At 39.8% G+C, this 24,613-nt stretch overlaps 1 protein-coding gene across 1 annotated transcript in view; it reads left to right on the top strand.

The window, feature by feature from the left end:
* BABAM2 (BRISC and BRCA1 A complex member 2) overlaps positions 1-21,787 on the top strand; it is a 178,351-nt gene extending 156,564 nt beyond the window's left edge. The window contains exon 12 of the mRNA XM_054196545.1: positions 17,292-21,787. Coding sequence (XP_054052520.1) covers positions 17,292-17,355 — 64 coding nt within the window. The 3' untranslated portion in view covers positions 17,356-21,787. The remainder of the gene's footprint in view (positions 1-17,291) is intronic.
* The last annotated feature ends 2,826 nt before the right edge of the window (positions 21,788-24,613 follow it).

The raw sequence follows: 24,613 nt of genomic DNA, 5'->3' as shown, positions 1-24,613 counted from the left end.
AGTTCTTTTAAAAAGCACTAAATGTGTACGCTTACACGTGAGGTTATTCATTCTTGTGTTTAAGCCTTTGCATTTAAGTATTAGAGTGGATATGTAATATGAGAAAGATGATGAGAAGCGGGGTAAGAAAGTATGCTGCGATGTCTGAAATAACTATCATTGATCTGCAAAGACACAGAGAAGCTGTTCTAGTTAAAAGCGCTTTGCTTGCAGGAACAACTAGTGATTCCTGGGTATGTACCATAAATAAATCCGCATCAAGAAAAGTATGATGCTGTGGTATGTGTTAGCATATTTTAAGAAAGATTTTTAACACAATTGAGTACCTTATGTAAACAGTGTTTAAAATATTTGTTAGGGCTTCTTACAATAGGTTAGTGTGTTTCAACACAACCAAATAATTTTTCATTCTACTTTATTTTTACTGTAGCCATGTTATGGACCAAGTATATGAGAATATATGTAGATATATAGGAAAGCATTATAATTAAATATATTAGCTCAAGCACGGCGTCAAAACATCCCAAATAAAAACAGAAAAGAAGGATACATGATTTAGCATCTAGAAAAAATGCAATTCTGGTCAGCTGAAGTAAATTTAGACGGGATAAATCAGAGACATCTTGTTTGTGTTTCTAAATACTGTCTGTTTAGGTTTTGCTTATATGTAGTCTTTTTCCCTCTTAGCCAAATGGTCTCCCAAGTGCTCGGCATCCTTTGAGACAGAACAGCTCTGTTTATCTTTCTGGCCCTACTGTTCTAGGGCCACAGAATCTCCCACTTGACGTTCTGGTATCTGACCAAATTCTCCAACTTTATTCTCAGACACTTGATCTTCTTCACTTTGACAGCAGCAAGGATGGCTTTTGCACCAACTGGGTTCATTAGCCGTCCAGTCATGTACTGCAGCGTGTATACCGTCTTGCTTTATGCTATGTAGAAGCACCACCAAGTTTGAAATACCATCACTCAGAGATTTTCTCATCCTCAGTTTTGGCAAGCCCTGCCACTCTTCTCAGCACAGCTTGCTTATTCATGGGCAGAGCTGTTGTAAGTTCCTGCCAAAGGGACTTTGATTCCGTGCCCAGCCTTCTCCCAGGGTTGGTTTTTTGTGTTCGTTTGTTTTGTTGGGCTTTTTTTGTCAAACAGGTAAGTCCATCCAATTCCTTCAACTCAGGGGCTAGACTTGAAAGTCTTGGTATCCTTGCTTATCTTTGTGGCCCCCAAGCAGAAGTAGGCATCTCTTTTGAAGTTAGGACTTAACCCTTTGCTGTAGCCTTGAGACAATCAGTAGTAATTATAAGTAGGAGCAAAATTACTGCCCTAAAATACATACATACAGAGGTAGATCGTATGCATTCACACTTAGGCACATATCAGCTAAATCTAAAAGGCAAATTCTCAAATCAGAGTATCAGTTTAGCAGGATCATTCTCGTTCACAGAGAAAAACTGCTTATGTTCTTGCTGAAGTATTTGGACCGATGTATGCCTGTCTGATGAAGTCCATGAAGACTTTCTCTGTGCCCTCTGAAGCGGTTTCTAAAATCACCGGGCTCCTTTGAGGCCCACTGACTTAGATTCCTTGCTGAGAGATAGCATCTGATAACTAAAGCTTGCTATTGTCTTAGCCCAGGGATTGCCCTCTGGCTTGATTTAATTCTAATGGACGAATCAAGTCCTGGTTAAATAATGGGATTCCAAATGCCTCCAGATTGCTTGTTTCTCAACTAAACACAAAATTTTCACCTGTTCCTCCAAGTGAGAAACAGGGAAACCAAAAATATTAAAATTTTCTTACAAGCTGTGGAAATGCCATTTCCTCTCAGTTCATATCTCGGGCTTTGCCTCTCTTAGGTCATTTATTTTTATGTCTGTGGCCTTCCGCGTAAGCGGCTTCTCCAAAAGATTCGATCCTAAAATACAATAGCAAGCCTAAGAAAATACAGTAAATTATGGAAAGTTAGCAGCCTTGTTTGTGGTGTACGTGTGAAGTAAAACATCTCTGTGCGGTTTCCATGGGAAAGCTCTCTTGTTTTTTGCTTAAATAGGCATTCAAGTGTACATAAATGGAGTCTTTAAAGAACATGCAGAGTCTAAGCCTGGGATTTGATGAAGGAATACTGTAAATAAAGCTTGTTTGTTTATACAAATTAAGTTCAGTTCTTAGATGCACTCTGGCCCAGTTTCTGTCCGACCCAGTGCTGCTCTGTAGACTTAGGTTATACATCAAGGATAGCAAGTCAGGACTCAGTTTACTCTCTTATCCTACATAAATCCACCTACTCGTCATTAAAAATAGCAGGAGGATGGAAAACTGGTATCACAATAAAAAGTTGTTCCGAGGTTTCCTATTCTTTTTTTCAAGGTGGCTGATAAAACTGGTTTCTGAATAACATTGTTGGCCCTGACCATTCACCGGTGTTTGGTGAATGTGGTGGTAATTTCACATATCCCCCGGGGCACTGTAAGGGTGAAAGCTTAAAAGGGCTCAAGTGCTCTCAGCTGTATATTGGCTGTTGCTCCGCCGTAAGGTCAAGTGCAGCTTAAAATTAGATGCAGACACACCTCGTGCGAGCTACATGTGTATGACCAGCGCGGCTGCGGTTCGTGCTCAGCGCAAGCGTGCTATGATTAGAAAGTGCCAGGCTGGTGCACTGGGCCGTAGCGTTTTCAGCCCCATCCATACCTTCTCCTCGAATACCATCACATTAGAAGACATGTATTGTGTGAAGATGCTAGTTGCTATTTGGTGGAAATGGTTGCTCTGAGCTTTAATGTTGCCTGGTTGAGGAGGGGAAATGCATCTTTTGGTCTAATAAAAGGATATTTGAAAAAAATGGGGGACTCTGTGTTGCCGTTTAGACAAACTCAGTTGTAGTAAATCAGAGACTTGCTGTTGTGGTCAGTAAATTTACAGTGCCCTAGTGATTTTTTTTTTCTTTATTTTGACATTAACCAGTTTTTCAACTCATTCATTTTTTTTAATATTAAGTCAGAATTCTTTCACATTTTAGGCAGAATATCTATTACTACATTTTGGATTCTTTTAAAGTAACAAGTTTCTCTGTTTCCTTTAAACTTTTGTTTTCCACCTATGCTACTTTGAATCTCACTATAAAGTTTACGTGTAAACATTGCACCTTTTTTATAATCTTCCCTCCTTGATAGGTGTAATTAAGGTAATAAATAATTTTTTAGTATTTGGTTTGTATTTCAGTGTTTTTCTTGCTTATTTGTAAAAGTGGAAAACTGTATTTCCATGTATTATGTGAATTTCATGCATGTTAGGCAACAATAAAGAGTAGATTTCCAAAAACTAACTTGTTTGCATTTACATACACTTTCCTCGCAAAGCTTTTTGCGTGACAGTCTTTGGCTCTGTTATGCGTTACCTTAAACTTAAAAAGAAATGTAGAAATTTCTGAAGAGAGTAGGGATTGGAAGCACAAGATGTAGGGACGCCATCCTTCCCTATGTGTTTGTGTGTTTGCCTCTGAACGTTTACAAGGCTCAGAGGGTTCTTTTTGGAGAAGAGCAACGGGGTAGGTACAAACTAAGGGGTGAGGTGCTGAGCTGAGTCACTTGTTTAACTCTTTGGTTTTTGGTAGTCTCACATCAGAAACTGAACAAAAGTAATTTCTTTGCCTGAAATCAAGTAAGGCTGACATTTTTTTGCTGCCGGAAGGCTCTTTTTCAGAACACAAAAGGGCCAATATGCTGTGACAGCCATAGCGAGACGGAGATGTGGCGACCCAGCCATGTGAAGCTTACGAAGAAGTTAATTTGATTTTATAGACCATTAAATCAAAACTCTGATTTTCTGTGGGAGCATCAGCTGATCAGAATTACACATGAAAAATAGAAAGGCAAATACAAAAAATTATGTTTTGTTAAAATACTTAATGATTGCATTTTGTCCTTGTAACATGTTAGGCAGTTGATTTACCAGCAAACCTTAATAACAAAATTATTTTGATGATAAGATATAATAGACAGAATAGATACAGCTTTTAATTAGAATTTTCCCAGGATATTGGTGGGGGTTTTTTTACATTGTTTCTCTGCGTACACTACAGAGTACAGTGCATACACATGATAGTCGCACTTCTTGAGTCATATTTTTCATGTACTTTTCTTGAAATGTCTCTTTGGATAATTAAGTCTGACTCTTAAGTTATGGTATGTTAGTTTCTGACAGGTGCCTGCCAGGGATCTTCAGTGCTGTCATGCATTATGTGGATTTCAGCCAAGACAGAAGGGGCCTGGGTATTTGTTTCTGGTCACTTCTCATTAAAGCTTTGACTGTGGGAAGAGAAAAACAACTATTTAAAGATGAGGAGTATAGGTGCTGTAAGAAGTGCATGGAAATAAAATCTGTTAGGCAACTAATTTTTCTGTGTTTTTATATAGACGTTACGTACGTGTGTGAACTTGTACATATGTGCGTTTCGATATATAGTAAATATTCTTTCTGCAAAAAAGGATTCTCTCCTATATTGATAGAAATGCACAGAGTAGATTGGAGGAGTTGGCTTGGTAGAAGTGGAATATAATAGCACTTTGCTGGAAGACAACTGCTTTATAGGAATTAAAGGCTAGAATGTAGGTGGTTCCTAGATAACCAGGGTTAGGTGTTGTTCTAGAAATAGCATGAAGGAACTGTCTGGTTTGGCTTCATTAGAGAACTCCATTATACATTTATCGAAGCTGCTAGGTCTATATTAGAATTTGGAATTATAGTTAGGAACTGATGCAAAAAAATGTCCTCTCTTGCTTGAGAGAAAAGGGTAGAGAGAAATACATGAGTTTGGAAGGAGCTGAGGTTTAATAGCCCAGATAAATACTGTTTCATAGAATGGTTTAGGTTGGAAGGGACCTTAAAGATCACATAGTTCCAACCCCCCTGCCATGGGCAGGGACACCTCCCACTGGACCAGGCTGCTCAAAGCCCCATCCAGCCTGGCCTTGGACACTTCCAGGGAAGGAGCAATTACTTGGTCAATTACAAAGTAAGCAGTTAAGTGAAAATAGTAGGTGAGCTCCATGGTCTTGTCTTTTGGGTAATATTTGTAATTTCTCTGTTAAACACAAGGAACGGTCATACTAGGTCAAACTAACATTCATTTAGCCCACTATCATGTCCCAATCAATAGGCAGTAGCTGATGCCCGTGAAAGAGCATGGCAAAGCATGTAGTCATATTTTCCTGGCGCATTGTACCGTCTTCAAGGATTTCTATATCCAGAATTGGTACGCCTCTGTCTAATAGCCCTACATAGCTTTTCTTCTGATTGCTTTTTGAGCCCGCATCATAACATCACAAAATCCTGTGACAAGGGATTGCACAGATAATGTGTGGTGTGAAGAACAAGCTTTGTCGGCTTTTTGCATTCCTGCCTCCTGCTAGATCCAGTTGTTACCCCCTAGCTCCTGTATGAAAAGAGGCAGCAAATAATTAATCCACTGATCCCCTCCATAACCATCATGATTTTATGAACTTCTTCATGTCTCTTCTGTCACCTCTTCTCCTGCTCTGCTCACTCCTTCCTTCTACAGAACCTTTCCATGTTTCTGATCGCCCTTTTCCCACTTCTTCATCCGTTTACTATTTCTGTTGTATTCTTCCTGAAACAGAGAACTGCGTCTTACTCATGATACATTCACCATGCATTTATATGGTAAAATAGTGATGTTGTCTGGTTTACTCTTTTTTTCTGGTTCTAATAACGTCTGATTTGGTTTTCTGCTTACAACTGAAGGTTACACTGACATTTTAGCACCAAGATGTCCTCACTATCTGATTTTCAGAGCCTGTGTTTTTTGTGTATGTAAAACTAAGTCTTTTTCCTCACCTATCTACCTTTCATGTTTGTCAATACTGACTTTTCACCTGGTATGTTATCTCCCAGTGCTGTAAGAACCATCTGCAGTTTCTCAGAATTTGTGCCTTATTTTTTCTTCCCTGACTAAATTGTTAGCATTAGCAAACTTTGCCATCTTCTTTTGCTCACTTTCACAGATCATGTAGGAATTTGTTGAACAACACAGGTCAAAACACCCATTTCTCTGCAGTTCTCCGGTGACTTCACCCTAAAAGTACTCATCATTCATTCCTATCCTTCTTTCTTATCTTGACCTGCTATTTATCCGCTCATGGATCTTTTCTCCTGCTGCAGTAATTCAGTTTTTTAAAGGCCTTTGAAAAACCATCCCAAATGCCTGTAGGAAACCCAAGTAGTGTGTGTCACTTGAATCTTTCTTGTCCGCATGAAATTGGACTCCTAACCAATAGATCGTATTTTTTCCAAGTCCAGTAATTTGTCACTTTTTATAAATTTATGGTTTCTTATAACAGTTACTATAAATTTCTAAGGTACAGACAGGAGCTTTACTGGTCCACAGTTCCCTCTATCCTCCCAGACCTTTTTTTAATTGACGTCACACTTCTCTGGTACCAAGCTGTTTTAAGCAGGAGGTTATAAGCTATTTAAGAGTTTAACTTTCTCACACTTGAGTTTCTCTGGAACTCCGGGGTGTGAATATCATCTGGGCCTGCTGATTTGCTTGTGTATGTTTTGTTGATTTGTTCGTTACCTTTTTGGCTGACATTTCTGCGTGAGTCAGATCTTTTGGTACATCCCTTGTAAAGCAGGGTTCTGGCATGGCAGCCTCTTTAAGCACCTCCACAGTTCCTCAAATTCATTTTTGATCTGCATTACTCTGCTTTCACATATAAATGTGTGTTCGTGTCTGTTTTCCCCATTCGCAGAGGTCTCTGACCTTTTAAGAATTTCCTCTTGCTTCTAATAGCAAACGCGTATCTTTTAAATAGCAAAGAGAAATAACTTCTTTAATGTGTTTTTTATAATCACGGATGTATTGCGTCTCATCCCTTTCCTTCTGACTGGTTTGTCCTAATGAATATCCAAGGAGGTTTCTTTTATGTTTTGGTATGTTGCCTTCGGCCCTGGATGATAAGCAATCTGGCAAAGCAGAGTGGATGGCATGATGAAATCAGTACTTTCACCTGCAAGCAAACTTTGTTTTCAGGGATGCTGGTTGTCAGGCTCCTTATGGATCCATCTGTGGTGTAACCCTTCTTTTCTGCCTCTGCAGTACAATTAAGGGATTCGGTAATCTCTTAGGGATGATTCAAATTCTGTTATTACTTCTGTGATCTCCTCTCTTCTTGTCTTTCCTTACAAGCCTCACTCCTGAATGTGGTTTTGCCCGGTCTTTTCTGCTTTCTCCTACTTCATATATTATCCCTGCTTTCCCCCCTCCTTATTTCATCTCATTCCTCACCCTGCCTTTTATACTTAGAAGAGGTTCCTTGTTGCATCTTGTCTGGCATTGACTCTCTCCTTCAAATGTGCTAAATAACTGCTCTCCAACAATAGAGTTCAGTGTACACTTACGTAGCCTAGATAGGAGGAAATAATAAGTGTCTTGAATAAACAGTATCTCTTTAAGAAGTTAACCTTTACCTGGAGTGGAAAAATATGGCTATAGCACTTCAGCAAATAGGAAAAATAGAGCAGGCTTGTCACACTGTAGCTCATAGGACTGGAAATTTCCTGCAAATTATCACTGTATTTTAAAAGACTGTATGAAGATTGAATTTTTCCATGATGGCCTTGGAATATCGTTCTCATGATCCACTGGTAAGGAAGTGGAGTGACCATGCTGTGACAGAGAGATTCCAGTGCCCCCTCGCAGACAGCCTCTACCCCGGCACTGAGTAATCCCCAAGGGGAAAATGGAAGTTAAGAAAGCAGAAGCAAAATTTGCTGTGATCTAAGACCACAAGCCTTCATCTGACTGAAGCAAGTCTATTTACGTACGTTGTGGAGAAGGTGAAGGAAGTGAAGTGTTTATCTCTCGAGCTGGCAAGCAGGAGGCATTGATAAAACTGTTTCAAAACGAGAGGTTCCTTTTGCTATGTGTGCTTTGGGACACTTACGAGCCAATGTGTCTGTGCAAAACACCTTTGTGTTTTCCCAAATATCTATATCAGAAACCTGCGAGAAAATAAATCCCAGAATCTTGATTTCCAGGTGATTCAAAAAAGTTGCTTATATAGTTACTGAATTCAGCCTGGCCTTGGTCTGTCTATGTGCACTGGTTGTGTCCAGTAGCTATAATTTTTATCTGTAATTGTCAGTAAAGGACCATGCGTTTGGGAGCACATACATTCTTGGAACCAAAGTTACCATCTCTTGCTAAGTGATGACCCTACTTATGCTGGTTCTTCGAAATAAACATTAATTGCCAGCCTACGTAATAATCCACAGTCCTGGCTCTGCAGCAGTTCCCTAGAACTCCCTTCCTTTATATTTTGCCTTTAGTCAGGTTGTTATATTTATGGTTGTTTCGTGATTTGAACAGATTGTCAAGATTCATTTTGCTTTATGGTAAGTTAGGCAGCAAAGTCATCTTAATTTTTGCAGCAGAGCTATGTTGAATTCTTGACTTTATTTATAAAATCAATTGATACCATAGTTTTTTGGAACAGAGACACAAGTGTATAACCAAATTAAAATTTAATTTCTATTTCTGTTTGCTTCAAGTAAAGTAAAGCCACCTGTTGTTTCTGCGATCAGCAAACCACTGAAAAACGTGTCTAGATATAACCATTTCTTGTACCCTTCTGTGTGACTTGAATCAGAAATGGTAAAAGCTCCAACAAGAACTTCTGGAGCAAAAAGGCATTGTTAGTAAAATACAGAAAGCAGCTTTTGGACTTGAGTGAGTTCTAGTGTTTAAGCTTCAGATGTGCACTTAGTTTCTCTAGTTCTACTACTTCTATTTCCTGTTATGGTTTTGGTAGCACATGTTTTGCTTTGTTTGCAATTTTGGAGACAATTTTCTGTCATGTAATATTATGAACTGAGCCGAAGGCAACAGTATTTCTTAAAAATCTGCATTTTGAGGGCTGCCCACTGCAGACCTCCAGCTCTTTTGATGCTTGATTACTGTCCTGTCCCTCAGCCCAGCTGTATAGTCAGTGCCTTGTGTAAGCTGGCAGGTGGAAGTGGACATAGAAAGTTTACCAAACTCCTTGTAGGGTAAATCACAGCAAAAGGAGGTAGAGAAATATTAGAAGAGGAAGAGATTATGTGATGAATTTGTTTGGCACCCGGGAAAAAAAATTGCTAGCAGCATAATGGCATTGTGCACTGGCTCCTTTGTACATTTGTGTGTTTAGCCAGTTACAGTAGCGGTAATTTAAGAACTATTGTCTTGCTGTTGTATAAACACTTAAGACGTTTGCTTGGCATCGCCAGTGTTGGAGATGTATAAAATGGAGAACCGTGTAGACACTGTGTTTCACATAAAAGCAAAATATTTGCTATAGATAAAGCTGCCTAGTAAGGAAATTATAAACCACATCCCAAAGAGCATACCATCAAGAAGCTTAGTTTAGAAACATGAATACGTGCCAAGTATCGTTATATATATTTGAAGCTATAAAGAAATCCTGGAAGGTACCTTTATCGTTTTGCCGCTGTGCTTGGGTAAGTTGTAGTGATGTTCAGATTCAGACAGTGGTTTAGAAATGGTGCTGCCTCCCGAACGCCTAGCGCTTGCCATAATAGTTCTGATTTTCATTAACTCCTGAGCCTTTGCCACTTGGCGCCTGGCCATGTTGTGGGCCTGCCTGCTGCAGCCTGATTCCAGCTGTGCAACCAAAAGTCAGAGTGCTGAGAACTATTTGTCACTTCAACCATCTTAATATCTTAGATTTGCAGAGGAAGATCATTTGCTTTAACAGTCATTTTCTCCTAATAGAGGTGTCGTAAAATGTCTAGCGTAGAATTAACCTCCTGTTTAGCACATAGTTATCCCAAAGCAGAAGATTGAGTTTTTCTTCTCTGCCGTTGAGTGCTCGTTTATCTTTAGCCTGGTGAGGAATGCTGTGGAAGTGCCCATGAATAAATAGGCAACATGGTTCGCCCAATGGAAATATGTTTTTAATGCATTATATATAGCAAAAATAGCAAAGAGGTTTAAATGTCTTGCGCCTTGAGTGTACAAGGAAAAAACTATGCCTTGAACGTTGGCATGAGGCCTATTAAAAGAAAGAGCGTTCAGTAGGTTTCTACACTTCCGCGTTCAGCCCTTGTTAAATGCAAGGCGTAGAGATGCAGGAGGCATCTCTATAAGCACCTGTTAAGGACCTAATGAGCACTCGTATGGAATATGACCTAAATACAAACCTACTAGTGGAATTAATATAACAATTTATTAATTTAAGTTCCTTTTGTTAATTAGCACTAATCATGTTGAATTAGATAGCTCCTGACAAATGGAATTTAAAAAGAAAGCAATTATATATAAAAAAAGAAAGGTTGGCATCTTTGATTTTGTTCTGTTATAAACAAACAGCAAATCCCAGAGAGTTTGGAAAGTTATGTTAAATATCTTCTACACAGGAGATGAATTATTAGGGGTTCTGTGAAGCAAACCAGCTGGCTGTGCCTGTGTAGTCACAGGAGGACAAATCCTCTTGTCTGGCACCCAGAAGGGATTGTTGTAGGTGTTCAGTATTTTCAAAACAAGTTTTCATTGTGTCAAAACAAGTTGCAACAGGAACAAAAAAAATACAAAGGCACGCTACATATGTATGTATGCTCTGTGCAAAAATACTTTCTACTTCAAAAAGTGAATAATCGGGTGACGTTGATAAAGCCTGAAGAAGCTCTTTTATAATTCTGATATGGCTGTGCTGTTGAAATAATTTATATAACAAGATTTTATTGCAAAGTGTCAGCATAATAATACTAGTCTGGGAGGAATAGGTCAAAGACCTCAGGAAGCCTCAGGCTGTCCTTTGCTCTGACCTACGCCCTTCTTGGTTCCTGTTTTCACCTAATTTAATTGGAAGAGGGGAGAGCATTGCTATTCTAGCTAATTTATGAAGATCAGTCATCTCTGGACTGGATTTTTTTCTGTCAGGATTCTGTGGATTTGAATAAACTTGTAGATGTCTTGCACAGTTCCTTTAGGGTACAGAAGGAAAGAGATAGGAGATGCAAAATGATGCAAAGCCTAGAGTTGCAGCACCTCCGAAAGAAATGGAGAACAGCTGGGGCAAATGCCTAGGATACTCAGCTGTATCTAATGGAGCTGAAAGGGGTACAGTTCAGTCCTCACCTCAGTTCTGGGGTAAAGAGAACATTTGCAGAATGTTCAAACTCAGCGTTAACCTACTGGACAATTCAGACAACAGAGGACGGGGACTGCTGAGGAGAAGGGTGTCCTAGCTACGGACTCTGCTCCAGAAGGCTTGGAAGAGTTATGTAGAGCTGTTCAGAGATCCCCACGACTGCAAGGGTACCTGCCCAAGTCAGATATATCAGCTTGGAAAGGTTAAGGAAAAGAACCCCACGTTTTCCTGTATGTCGTGCCTAGACTAGGAGGAAGGGGATGTATTTATCAAATACACTAGCTACTATGATTTGAATACACTAAGATTGTTCTGTAATTAGAGCCTGATATTTTCAGAATTAAACCATAGAATCATAGAATGGTTTAGGTTGGAAGGGAAACCATAGTCACAGAAGATACTAAAACATTTTACAAGAATTAATTCAAATATTGAAATAATGGGCAGTATTTAAGAATAAAGTTTTCTCTCAAAGCCGATAGCTGGAAAAATCCAAGTACAATAACCTGAATCTGTCTTCTGATGAGAAGGAACACAATAGATGCGCTGATACAGTGAGAAAAGTAATGAGAGCCCATGTGTCATTGTGAAAAGATCGAGATTTCGGCTCAAAGGCTTTCATTAACCAGTAAAGAATGTGCAAGGACAGAATACACTGTGCTGGTAGTAGACATGTTGCTATACAGCTAAGTCTGTATTTGATGTGGGCCATCAAGATTACTTCATCCCTTTCATTTTCCTCAAATCATCTTTTGATGGAAAAGGCACTTGAAACTCCCACATCTTGAGCTGAAACACATAAAACATATGAGTGCAAATAGGGCTAGTAGCATGGATGAATTTGAGATCAGCGTGCTGAAAAACTTGGCACTCTTGAACCGAGGAGTTTAAGGGGAATCTTATTTTGTGAATGACTTAGGAAGATGATTCATCACCCCATGATGAATGTCCTTGTCCCAGACAGAAAAAGCAGAAATCTCATTGGCACAGCGTTTTGCATGCTTTTTTCCTTGCGGAGTTTGAATTTCTGTGTTCTACTCTGAATTTCCCACATGAATTTTTAAGAGGATTAGAAACACCTAGACAACTCTTCTAACTTTATTACACAATGAGTGGTAACTAGAACACCACTGTATAGTTGGCTGTAACACCAGTCAAACAAAAACGATCACAGAAAACAAATGCGTTGCAGTTTCAGGATGTTTTCACCATAAATAAATGAAGTGTTTTTTGATGGGAGATCACAGCTACATAATTTAAAATCTTTGCAGATTTTCAGCACAGGCAAAAGGTATTATCAAATGGTCAATGCAGACTTTAAAAACCCAGCACTAAGTTAAACTGGAAAAAACATTACAATTAGAATGAAAATTTGCAAAAGCATGTGAATTCCGAGTCAAGTATGTTTTAAGCACTGCAAACCCACACTCTGGGATTTAGACATGTATGGGCTTCTGGAGACCTTGTAGCACAATCAGTGTTTTATATCACTAGAAAACACGTAAACAACAAGTCATCCAATTCTGCCTTCTTTTAGATACTTACCATTTGCAATAGCAAGACTTTCTTTCCACTGGATAATAAGGTGGGGGAAAGATAAGTGCTTTACTCTCAGCAGATGTCCTTGAGTGTAGCACCTGAAATTCAATGTACCATATCAAACGTATATAGTGGTTTAACTACAGCGAAATGTGTTGTTTTCTGGAGTGCTGAAGAAAAATTTCCATAGAAACCCCATAACTTACTACCTTGAACTTGGAAAATGACCATTTGAGGGAACAAAAACAAATAGGCAAAAAACAATAGATTCTTACAGTAAGACACTCAACAAAGAGTTAGACGACATGTGCCTGTATGCGAATGAAGATTGGCACCCACTCTAAGCTGAAAAGAAAGCAACCCTTTACACGCTTTTTAAGCTAAGATCTAAACCATTATGAGAGGGATGCAGAGCCATTATACTCAACACTCACGTAAAGAATATCTGTGGACTTTGTACAAACCAGTTTCTCTGTGCTTGAAGGAGCATTTTATGCGGTTCTTCTGAGCTTGGTGTAAGCTCAGCGTGACACAGACCCACCAAGAACATGGTAGAGTAAAGCAGGAGAAAGAAGGAGCTCTGTGTTTCCCAGAAAGGAGAAAAAACATTGATCAAAAACTGATTTCTGCCATATGACACAGCTTAGAGAAGCCATAAATCAAGTTACCTTTCTGCATCTCCTGTGTAATTGAGCAGGTACCCAAATTACTGATTATTTTTTTTTAATAACAGTTCTTTAGGGCTGAAAAATGTATCTAGTAGATGTAAAAATAATTTTAAAACACTTCTGAGGTACTTGGAAGTGTTGTGCGTCAAAGTGTCTGAACAAAAAATTGAGAGATTTTTATGTGAATTCCTGTGGTGTGGCACAAATCAAAGTTACTGAGGGTGTAAATTGTGTGAATACAGCATGAGAAATGAATCTTTTTCCAGAGTTCATGTTTATATTCACGGTTTCTCTCTGAAAGGAATAGTATTCCATGTGAAAGAGGCCTTTGCCATCCAGTCTGTAGCAGAGTCTTGACCTTCAGAAAATTGCATGTTTCTTTTAAAGTTATTTCATGTAATCAGTTGTGAAATAGTATGCCCGTGTCGTGGTCCTATTTGTGTGGAAACATGTACGCTTTGGCCAGTTGGTTGAATGAAACTTACTCAACCAGTAATTGGTGCTTGTTCTCTTCCTCCTTGCTGGTAACCTGTGCAGGGGAGAAAAAATGTCGTAAGTTCCATTTCAGAGGAAGTTCAAATATTTTTACATACGGTTTTGTCCCATGTCAGATGAAAATTTCTTTAAAGAATTTTGCTTGGAACATGAAGAAAAATGCAGTTAATATGACACTATAACACATCTGCTAGCAGTAGCACAGTGCCTCCTGGAAGCAGAAATTTTAATGATTTATCCCATCATTCTTCATGGACTGGGTGGTTTGAAGAGACTACTTCTGCTGTTTTGTTTATACATACAGCTCCCGTGATGCACCAGGACCTTGTCTGTGTTACTAGATACATCATCTCTGAGATGTTGGACCACAGATAATGAGGTTAATATCAAACCGATTGTTTAGGCTCAGTTCTACAAACGAGAAAATCTCTTCGCAGATCAAGCCAAACTCAAGTGCCTCATTCTTTTCCTGATGAAAACTCAGTAGCACTTCCACAGAAATGCACACAACTGGGTAAAAACATAATTTTCCATTGAATGAGTCATGTGATTTAAAAAAAAATTCCGGCAAGCTCTGATAATGAGTAATGGTTTTGCTGCCTGTTCTACTCCTTCATATATACTCAGTCGTGTTACTGTTATACGCTAACACTTGCCGTTCCCTCCCTGTGTGCAGTGTTCATTAATATCGAAGCAGTTTAACCTCCCTTCTTCTACTTCCCCGTCTTTCAGTCTGTTACATGTGCTGTAGCTCATACAGTTCGATCAAGTATGTTGTGCTTTTGGATCTCTTCGCAGGATCTTGTTTGGTTTGGGGTGGGGAGGGGTAATTTATTTTGTGTGTGTGATCAACCATAATTATCCAAATGGTTTTTTCCAAAATTTCTTTAATCTCAGATGTCTAGGGTGTGTGGGAGAGGGGCAGAAATGGAGGCACTTATCCTGGGTAAACATGTGGTACTACATTTGCTTCAGTCTGGACAAGACCATGAATGATAAGGGCAAACTTAAGCATGTACTTTAAAGTATGGAAAGAAAAAAAGTAGATGTTTACAAATTATGAAGTAGTAATGGAATTTCTGTAGTGTGTGGAACATCTCCAAGAGGTTCATGTGAATCTCTTCTTCATGTTCATGGTTCATGTGAAATAACATCCTCTTTGAAATAGTACATCTGATCAGAATGTAGGGGGGTGTTAGATTTAGTTTTGCAGCAAAGGATACAAGCTCTGCTGCAGGAATCAGTGAAAAGAAAGGATGCTGGTGTAGATAAAGATGGTGTGGGAGGGTGTATGTGGTATTAGAAGCGTTCGTTCTGGAATTTACCTAACAGAAAAGTCATTGAAATACAATGCAGCAAGTGTGGTTTTAATACAAAGCACAGAAATGCTATAAGGATGATGTTTCGGAAAAGAACTAAAATGTAGGAATATACTTCTGCTTCTATCCCATTTGATGCTTAAGAATTTTTACAATTCAGGAAGAGGGAAGCTTTAAGTAACACTTATCAAGTCAGTAAGAAGAGCGTGTGCATGGAAGAAGAGTCTGCAGAGAAGCTATCAAAAGGGAAGGAAGAAGCTACTTAAAATAAGCAAGGAGAGGAAACGTAATTAAATGTGAGGACAGATAATGCAAGGGGAAATAAAAGGATGATAGATCCTGCCGTTGGCAATGTGCAAGGGCTATTCCTTGACCTAGCAAAATGATGTAGAGCTTACCGGGACGTACATAGGCTACAATTTCAAATGTATGCTCTAAACACACCAATACAGCAATGGCATTCAGCTGTTAAGATCAGATGGCAGGCATACCTTCTCAGCTGATTTATGTATTCGTGTGTGCCAGGGTGAACAATCATTTTTGTGGGCATAATTGTGAGGGCTGCTTTCTGAACTTTGACTCAGTAAATCAGAGCGTGTTCCGTAAATACACAGCACAATCTGTGTATGCTATAAAATGTATGTGCTGGTTTTGCTGCGTTTCTTTTCCATTTCTGGGCTCAGCTCCTCAGTCCAGAAATGCTTTTACTTTCTATTGCTCTGTTCACCTTTGGACGGCATCTCGTGTGTGTTTACAGCCTTTGTACAAAAGCTGACTGCAGCTTTCTGTTAATTAATTTGCCAGGCACAACTTCACAAAGAGAGGGGAGCGTTCTCTTTTGTGATCTTGCAACGCCTTTAGATGTGAGGAGGTATGATTGGTGTTCAGTAATTGCCAAAGCTTCTACACAAATTGTGAAATACATATCATGATTGTGAAAATGATCAGCAAATGTTTGCTTCAGGACATAATTGATTGCAGCTATTCTCACTTTGGGTTTCTTTCTCTTTTTTTTTTATTTTTTTTTGGTGAGGAGAACAGAAGGTTCTCCTTGCATAGAAATTTATAAAGACCAGTGATATGAACAGAAAGCAAAATTAAAAAAAAAAAAGTAGAGAAAGAGAAAGTTCAATGCAGAAAGTAGTAGTCAGAATGATGAAGCAGCTTCTAATACAACTTGCAAATAAAGGTTATCATTGGGTCACATAAAATATGTTTAGTACGTGGTTGAGTATTTCAGTGCAATCAACTCAAAGGTACAGGTCAAACTCGATTTTGGATACTTAGGTTCAGCTCATTTTATGGATTTATGAATCACTCGATTCTTTGTAAAGAAGATAGACTAAGATCCAAAATACACAAAGCACATCTTAATTTATAGAATAACATTCTGACTTTCAGAGTCTAAGAAAAGGAATAACAGATCATCCAAAGCGTTAGTATTTATTCACTATGCCTTATATAAACTACTGCCATCAACAGTGGCTCTGTATTGCGTCAAGGTTTCTGTAAGGAGACAGATAAAGAGCTTATCTCCTGCACGTATTCTGACTTCTCTTCACAATTTTACTGCTCCATTTACTTGTCTTTGGGCCTTTGGTACCATATATGAAGCTTTCTTCAATATGGGTGAAAAAAGCCTTTTTATCCCTGAAACATGGTGAACATCAACTGCATCAAAAAGTCCCACTTACAAATGCTGCAGGCAGTGGCGTAGCCACACTTGCGCTCATCTAAGCGATTCTCACTTTAAGAGCCACTCAAAGGTTTATTTTCCAATGCATAATACAGTTTATCTCTGGAGCTTTGCATTGGATAAATACGAAAGGTCCATCAGGCTCTTCTTGCAGTGTTGACCACATCGAGAGGTTAGTGGTGAGGACGCTGAAGAAGTACTATTGGGTCTAGAAAGCTGAAGTGTATGGATGTGCTGCATACTAAAAACTTTGAAGAAAAACACTACCCATTTATAAGATCTAATAACGGACTGAGCATGGTAACATTACGCTTCTCTGCTAAAACCTTGTCTGCATACATGCACAGACCGTGTTCCAAGTTTACTCGTTCCTAACCATGCATTTTCTTTTTTTTTTCACTAGGGCATATTTCAAAACATTTGTCCCCCAGTTCCAGGAGGCAGCATTTGCTAATGGGAAGCTTTAGGCAGCCTCGGGCACGGAGATGATACTGGACATACCCTTCAGTCTGCGCATGGTGGCAGCCCACAAGAAGAATGCCTGGAAATGGGTTGGACTGTCTTGATATAGGTGCTTTCTTGCCTCTGACGTGGTTTTGGTAGCTTCAATTTTTGTCAGATTTCCGAAACAAAGACCTCACTAGCATGCTTAAAACTGAATATTTGATATTCATCCCCTCCCTTTGCCTCTGCCACTGCCATTCCTTTATATATCTACTGGATTAAATTTAAGAGGGTGTTTTGATGTGATAACATTTTCTTGTGCCAACAATGTCCTGTATGTTATGCCTTCTTTCCTTGTCTTCAGGTGGTGTAAATTGGATTTGCTTTTTCCACAGAAATACGATGTAATTTGTATATTTAGTTAACATTTCCCGCTTATCCTAAGAAAATATAAAACTGCCGTATGTACCAGGAATGCCTAACGGACTGTACAGTGCCATATTCTGCCTTGGAGGTTTGCGTCTCACTGTGGTTGTTATTCTCACAGGTATGGATATGAGTTGCACAGTTCAATTCTCAGTGCCTTTCCAGTTGGTCTGATATTTATATGGCAGGGTGTTGGAGGGTTTTTTTTTTTAATATTTCAGTTGAAAGCTCATCTTATATGAAATGCTATGCTTTTACGCTTTGTTTTTATTTCCACTTGTACAATTTGTTTTTCTAATGAACTCCCCTTGCCATTATGAAAAAGTTGTATTTCTTTAGTACCCATGTGCAAGGAACTAGTTATATAAATCAGGATAACAAAATAAAGATCTTTCATAGGCCTGTAATTTTTCCAAGCAAGATAAATAATGCGAAGACGAAGAAGCAGATGTTCAACAAAGGAATGAATGATGTCTTGGAAAAATAACCGATGAAATAATGTAGGGCTATAGGTATTTAGCTTAATGCTTAAGTTAAACATGTATTCTCAGAAATAATCTGAGGTGTATATAACTGGAAACATTACCTCCCCTAATTCTGAAATGCCAAATGCAAAATCCCACCTATTCATCCTTTCTTTCACGCTTGGGTCAGGCGCACCAGTTGGGGCTAACTGTCACGATGTCACTTCCCAAATTAATTTGTAAATAGACCAGGGTACTTTCCAGTAAGGAATAAAATTAACTGTATATGTCGCTTAGAAATGGCATATGGAAAACGTGCCCTACTTCTGCTAAATATAAGGAACTAAATGAATAGTATGCAGATGATACAGTGCCACTGGAAAACATTTATTTTGAAATTATTCACTGTAGCACCACTGTCTGCTTATGCAATGGAGAATCATCAAATCACTTGATTGGCAGCATTCTCCTACCCTTTCTAAAACTTGTTATCTTACATTAAAAATTGTGCTTGCTAGGGGAATGTCCACCTAGGAAATGTAGATGGCTTTTGATCAGTGAAGCTTAATAATTAAGAATTATGCAAATAATTTGCCTCTAGAACCTACAGGTATTTTTAGCTAGTTTATAGGCACATTTTGGGTTTATGTTTAGTACTGAAGTTCTTGGCTGGAAAATAAGCTGCAAACAAAATCAGAAGCCTTATTGCAAACCGATGGAGGAGGTGGCATACTCTGTCCTGTGACCCACCCCCCTGTGACTCCCGCTGCATTGTCTGAGGACTGTAAATGGCTCCAAAGGTCTGAGCCCGACTTCCCTCAGTGGGGGCATTGCGTTAGGCTTTTTGCCTGCAAACCAAGACTTAGAGCAGATGCGAAGGGCAGTGGTTTTATGTGAATAGCAAAACTGTAAGCGAATAACCGTAAGTGACTGAAAACAGGCAATGTTTGTTATATTGGGGTGATCTCACATCTGCATTTCTTCAAGTGAAAGTCAAAGCCACGCACATGTATTCAAGAATAAGCTAACTCTTGTGAATGGGGTGGGAGAAGGAGGGATGGCTAATGAAAAACGCTTGTTCTCATAGTGTTCAAAATCTGATAGAAACAATCTCTAGCATCTTCAAAAGGTAAAAAGAAAACCCTTAAGTAGCATCAGTAAATTCCTGGAATCTTAAAATTTTATAGCCTTGTGTTTGATTCAGTCTTGTAGTGATTGCCCAAGGAACACAGTGTTTGCTTTATATACTTGATTGCCCAGGTGGCACCAGGATTTTTCTTTTAATCTTTTCATAAGTTGCCATGGTTCAAAGGCTAGCAATTGCAAAACATTTCAAAAGGAGGTCCACTCTTCAGAATTAGTACGCATTTTCAACCAAAAAGACATCCTTCACCTCAGTCCTTGTAATTTTGGACAAAAGACTGCTTTATCATTTCATGATAAAGAATCATTTCATGGACTAAGACTTTTAGAAGCCGTGTTAAGAGAAGACTTTGAGGATATAAAAAGCCTAAACCACCAATTCCTTCTGTTGAATTCAGTCGTTTCACTAATGTTTCGCTAGTATGTGTGGAAACAAACTAATGGTTTCAGTCCAATTTTATGTCATGGTAGTATTTGAAAAAAAAAAAAAAGAAAAAGGTAGAAAAGTAAAGAAACTGAACTGTTTGTGTTTAAGGTAAAGTCTGCAAGCCTATCCGTTTTCAGATTAGAAGGAAAGGCATTTTTCTTACACTTAATGAACATTTTCTTTATTTCAAAGCTACTCTGCATTCTTTGACCCGCACAATATTTTATGGAGCCCTTCCTGATAGTTTTCAGAAGAATGTATTGCAGGTGTTAGCACTACAAGTAGGGTATTGGGAGGAAAAACATGGAAATGAGTGAAGTCTCTCCAGAAGAAGGATAACCGTATAAATCCTACATCGGCAAAGAGAGTTAGTTTGAATCATTTTATATCAAATCAAGTATGTGTTGAAGGCAGTTAAGTTAGCCACAAAAGCTGTAATCTAATAAGTTGGAGTTATTTCTGTTATCTCCTGTTTTATGATAATACTCATTGTGGCAAATTTAATGGCAATGAGACTTTCATCACTTTCTTTCCTATTACGTGATGTTAAGATGAGCAGTCGCACCTAGGCTAGTTTTTTGGTTTAAGAGAACAGCAAAACATAAGAGAAAAACAGCAATGTTATGAACATACTGAAAAGCCTAAATTCTACTCTCTTATAGTTTTGATTGAAAGAATGCAGTAAGCTTCTAGTTACTAAGCCCCATTAATGCACGATTTCCAAATGTCCCTAAAGTGCAAACTTACGGTCAAGCCTTTATTCCTCTGCACACATAATCCACTGTGCTAGAAGTAATACCAAATCTTTCAAATTCAAAGTTAGACTTTTTGTGAACTTGCTGGAAAGACTGGACAAGCAGCTGGAAGAATAAATAAAAGTTGACAGTGTTGTCCATAGTTTGGCCTTTGTTGATCTTTCTGTTGTGCTGGTCATTGCTTTGTTGATTAGCATGTTTCATTTGCTGAATCAGCAAGGTTTTCAGTATCGCGAGTGTTCTTGAACATCCTCCCATTCATATATGGAGTAGACTTGAGTCAGTTTTTGAGAAGAAATCATTGCTAGAATTATCACGAATCTCCTACGCGTTCTTAGACGCTCACTAGACACGTTTCTCTGTGTGTTTCCTTCGTCTCATCCTGTTTGGCACTTGTAGCAATAAGCATCTTTGGTGAATAGTCAGGAGACTAGATGTAGCAGTGAAGTGCAGTACCTCGAGTTTATTTGACGTGGTTTGACACAAAGAGACTTCTTACCTAGGAAAGAGGGGCATCAGTCTGGTTAGTCTCTGTTGAGCAGTGCCCCCTAATACAAGGCTGCGGGTTTAGCAAAGGTCAAAAAATCTGTTTAAGTGGTGAGTGGGGGCTGCTACTTGCATGTCCTCCTCCTCCCATGTCAGTACCCTTAACAACCGGAGAAGGAGCAGGTGCTGGAAACCAGTAGCAGCATGTGAGGGACACCCCTTCAGGTCTGAAACACGTTTCTAATACCACGTCTGCGCGGCAGCATTACGTGGAGATGAAGGGCTAGTGTCCTCTGTCAGCGGAGAAGGGGAGTTTCTCACCCTTCCAGCCCTGTGAGAAGGGCGTGCTGCAAGGAGGTAACAAGCTTTGGACACGGCTTCTGACCATGACTCTTAATTACAGAGTGCTGTCCCTGCCCTGTGAAGCAAATGAAGTCTGTGACCAAACTGACTGCCAGTGAATGCTCTTGCCTTAAATTATTTATGTCTCTGTAATTGATGTATTGTAACGCTCATTAAACCTAAAGGTTACACTGTTTCTCACTTCTTAAATGTTACTGAAAATCCCTTAAGTCATCTCCTTTTCAGTTTTTACTTTCAGGTGTCTGTAATGTTCTGGGACATTTTTGTTTCATCCTGACTAGTTACTGCTATTTTTGGCAAGTTTGAGGTTTATGTTTTAACAAGGCAACAAGGTGTGCGCTGCTGTCTTATGGGTCTACATTAAATATAGAATTATTTGCTGTAAAAATAATCAGTAGAAACTGGTTTTTATCTATTAAGCTAAGTATTATGTTCTCCACAACAGAATAATTCTGAGGAAAGACTCTGTTGTTACCCAGAACAGAGAGGATAATCATTCTGATAGCATTGGCTACATTTTTTGCACCACATATAATTTTAATTTGCATCGTAGTATCAGCAGGGGGAAAGTGTATTCTCCTTTTCTGAAGGAAGCCTGCACCTAAATAAACCATTGATCAGGCTATATCTTTTCCTGTTTGTACTTTGAAACAATAGGGTTTGTTCCTATGGGCAAAGCCAGTAAAAGTATGAACAATGTACATCAACAGTACAGGTTTTTGGGTTTTTTACTGACCTCCGTAGATTCAGAGAATAATTTCAAACTTTGCCCTGGGGGAAAGTAAACAACACAGCTATCAGAAACATGCAAGTAATTTTGGCTAAGTATGAAATAAAAGACTAGCAGTCCAAATAGTATTCTGCAAGAAGTCAAGGGTTCTGCCATGTATCCCTAGCCACGTGGCTTGAAAAGCCATGGTGTGTCGGTGAGTTTAGTGCTGCTTTTCCTATTCTATTCCCTGTCTTACATTTAAAAGCTCAGTTCTTGGTTCCAAAGCACTGCACAAACACCATTTTGTTAAAATGGTAGTTACCAAGCAAAAGGGCAGGGGGGGAGCTGGGATAAGCTGCTGAAAATAGGTCTTAAATCATCAAGAAATCAACAAAGGAAGCAAGGTTTGGCGGCTGCCCTGCCACTTGCTGAGTCTACAATATGAGCCTTCAAACATGTTCCCCAGTGCAAATTAAAAAAAATACAGGAGGTTTTTCTTGCAGTGCTAAAGAATAAATACACTTTTAAACAACAGGAAGTAAAGCAAGCATTTAATTGCAGGCATGAAAAGGAAAATACACACTAGAAGTCTAATGTTATTTGTGCCTACAGCTCCCCGCGTTTCTTCTGTCACCAGACAAGGTGAAGAATTAATGCCTCGTGCTGCAGCCGCCCGTGCTGAAAATTGATCCTTGGGGTGCTCCGTGTTTTCATCAAACTCTATTTAAACCCTAATGATGCTTTTTCTATCCCTGAGGATGGCAATGCGGAACCAGGGAAAAGCAACTCTGATGCTATCAGGGGTTTCTGTTCCACTGCTGCTGCATCTCAAGCCCTTGATTTGGGTGGGGCGAGTACTTTGTGAGCCATCGAGCCTGCCAGCAAACAGGGTACATTTTATTTCCTCGGTGTTTATTTGAAATTATTCAAGCTGGTTGTAATTTGACATCTTGTTTCCTTTATTCCCTTTCTCTCCCTTTCAGCAAAAGATTTTTTAGTACTTGGTTAAAAATCAGAGCTGTCGAGGCCATTTGTGTCTTTCAAGGGGGTCGTAGCACTGGTGTGAGAGTAGCGGCGCAAGGTTGGAGCCATGCGTTTCTTCTCTGAACTGCAGAGTCAGCAGCAGCCCAAGCATGGCCCGTCCCTCCCAGCAAACCTCGCTTGAACCCGGTCTGACAGGATGGCAGCCAGGAGTGACAAAAATCCCTGACCCTTTTTCTAGCGAAACAGCCTCCGCTGGCTCAGTCGCTGCCCGTAGCCACCTCTGCAACCCAGGTGCCCCTCGCTCCCTCTCCCTGAGATCCTGGCTGCAGGAGCTAACGGGCTTTGGTTGCTCATCAGCTGAGGCTAGGTTTGTTTTTGTCCATGGCAGAGGAGCAGTGCCGGGGGACAATGCTACCCTGCTGCTGCTGCTGAAGCCCGGCATTTCCTCTTAGCACCTTGATAGGAAAAGGCAGCTGCAAAATCCATCCGCAGTTCCAGCACAGCCCTGCCAACTAAGGGTGATTTCTTGTGTGTTTTGGCCAACCGAGCCTGCTCTCTGTTTGGCTGCCTCCCTTCTACCAGAGAGCAGACACTGCAGAAAACTTTTGCCTTGCATCCCCAGCCCTAAAGGCACGTAAAAAGTTCAGGGGCCATCAGCGATCAGCTTCCCATCTGAACTTTTCTATCCTTATTATGAGAAGGGGAAGCAAAATGTCCAAATAAAAATCTGAATTGTAGAAACAGCTTGTTAACATTTCTTCAGCGCTGTGGCTTATTTCAATGATGATTTTATCATTGCTTTCTGTTGAAAAAGATACCGTAGTGTGCTGCGTTTCCTAGACTTCCTGCACTCATCTCCCTGTCCCTTGTGCCCAGTAGGTGCTGTGTCTCAGCATCTCTTGTTTGCCTCCGGACCACGGGGGTGCTCTCAGGCAGCCCACAGGTGAAGCAGGGAACAGGGCGGCATCTTCTGCTTTCAGCAGGGAAGAGGTGAGTTTGTGTGAATGCATTTGTGCTGTGAGAATTGGGCTCATCTTCTTCAGAGCGCTTGTAGCCAAGAAGAAATAACAGCGTCTGTCTAATGGGGTCAGATAGCTAAATGGAGCAGTTTCCGCACAGTGGTGGCTGGTATAATTATACGCTGGGCCGTAGCGTGTCTGGTCCTAATAGCAGCCGGGACTCTTGTGAGTGACTCAGCTGCTGCTTGAGGCTAATTATGGGCAGGTTGCATGAAAAAAACGCCGCAACTTGGTCCTGCCTTCCTCTCTTCCAGCGGACGGGTGTTCAGCACCAGCAGGGATGGCTCATGCGAAGCTGGGTAAATGCCGGCTTGTCAAGAAAAGGCTTTTCAAAGCAAGGCTGCAAACAGCACTCGGAGACGCCTGGTTTTCGAAGAGGAGGTGTTGTCTGTCAGGACATTGCTCGGCTGAATCCAGTTCCCTGTCTCTGGCACTAGCTGGTGCTGGGGAACTTTATAAGAAATTGAGATTTCGAAGTAATCTAATCACCTGGTTTCTCATG

This window comes from Rissa tridactyla, chromosome 3 (genome assembly GCF_028500815.1).
Source record: "Rissa tridactyla isolate bRisTri1 chromosome 3, bRisTri1.patW.cur.20221130, whole genome shotgun sequence".
Lineage (NCBI taxonomy): Eukaryota > Metazoa > Chordata > Aves > Charadriiformes > Laridae > Rissa > Rissa tridactyla.
This window is presented reverse-complemented; position numbering and strand designations above follow the sequence as displayed.